General features: G+C 39.7%; 1 protein-coding gene across 1 annotated transcript in view; it reads left to right on the forward strand.

Annotated features, from left to right (window-relative positions):
* Positions 1-1597, forward strand: part of LOC107687028 (immunoglobulin lambda-like polypeptide 5) — a 21643-nt gene that overhangs the window by 5178 nt on the left and 14868 nt on the right. The window contains exon 2 of the mRNA XM_016484165.1: positions 95-340. Within this exon, the coding sequence (XP_016339651.1) occupies positions 95-340 (246 nt within the window). The remainder of the gene's footprint in view (positions 1-94; positions 341-1597) is intronic.

Here is a 1597-nt window from a genome sequence, read left to right on the forward strand (position 1 = left end):
TAAAACGTATTATTTCAGACATCTGGGGACAAGTGACAGTGACTCAGAATCCAGAAATAAAATCCATCAATCAAGGAGAAAATGTTGTAATCAGCTGTAAAACCAGTCAGCCGATTTCTGGCTGTAACAACTGTGTGTCTTGGTATCAGCAGAAACCTGGAGAAGCTCCTAAACTCCTCATATATTACATAAACAGACTTCAGTCAGGAACTCCATCCAGATTCAGTGGCAGTGGATCTAGATTTGGAAGTGATTTCACTCTAACCATCAGTGGAGTCCAGACTGAAGATACAGGAGATTATTACTGTCAGAGTTACCACTACATCAACAGTAAAAGTGTGTTCACACAGTGATAAAGAGTCGTACAAAAACCTCCGTCAGGCAGAGAACTCCATCTAGATTCAGTGGCAGTGGATCTGACTATGGAAGTGATTTCTCTCTCACCATCAGTGGAGCCCAGACTGAAGATACAGGAGATTATTACTGTCTGAGTGTACACTATATCAGTGATAGCTGGGTGTTCACACAGTGTTAAAGAGTCGTACAAAAACCTCCGTCATTCAGAGCCACAGTGACTGCACTGATACAGCTGAGAGACACTGCAGCTGCTGATGAGAGGCGGGTGACACAAACAGTGCAGTGACAATAATGTTAAATAACAAATTTTCTAATGACTTTAAATATTAATGTATTTACTAAATATAGCAAACATAGTTTTGTATGTAAAAATACAGTAGTATAGGGTTGTTACGGAACACTTGGACAGGATAGAGATGCAGGTAACAATGTTTATTGACAGGAAGGTAGTGCAGATAATGGAGGCAGGAGTGAGCAATGGAGAGAATATAATCAGAGATTACTGGGACACACACACACACACACACACACACACACACACTGTTCAGTTCCAGATGAAGGTGACAAGGAATAGACAAAGGATTACACTGGAGACACGAGGGGATCACTGGGGACTGGAAAGGAGTAATCACACAAGGTAAGTCACAGGTAAGTATTCATAGTCCATCAAGTAGAACAGTGACCCAAATTTTATTGCAAATCTTGTGCATAATATGGACTACGGCTTCACCGCCAGCTTCGATTAGCTCGCCTTTGATTCCATCGATACCAGGAGCTTTCCAGGATTTGATCTTGGAGATGGCTGTTCTAATTTCGCTCTCAAGGAGGTCCGTTTCATGCACATCTCTCTTGCAGTTTGGCCAGAGTTGCTCCAGATTATCCTCATCTGCCTCAATAGGTGCATTGTGAAGACCACTGCCATACACATACCATCTATTAATTCCAACACTGAAGAACCATAACTATTTTGTCAATATTGTTTATGCTATTATATTCTAAAATTTCAATTCAATTCAATTCAAGTTTATTTGTACAGCGCTTTTCACGATACAAATCGTTGCAAAGCAACTTTACAGCAAATTACGTTTCTACAATATTTAGTGGTAGCTTATCAGTGGTGACTGTCAGTTAATGTACATATGGCAGAAATGTACGGAAAAATCAATTAAAGACGTAATCAAACAGACGATGAACACTATTAACAGCAATTATTATATGATGCAATCAAACTTATAGCAAA

The sequence above is a fragment of the Sinocyclocheilus anshuiensis genome, unplaced genomic scaffold (assembly GCF_001515605.1).
Source record: "Sinocyclocheilus anshuiensis isolate Anshui unplaced genomic scaffold, SAMN03320099.WGS_v1.1 scaffold3110, whole genome shotgun sequence".
In the NCBI taxonomy this organism is placed as follows: Eukaryota; Metazoa; Chordata; class Actinopteri; order Cypriniformes; family Cyprinidae; genus Sinocyclocheilus; species Sinocyclocheilus anshuiensis.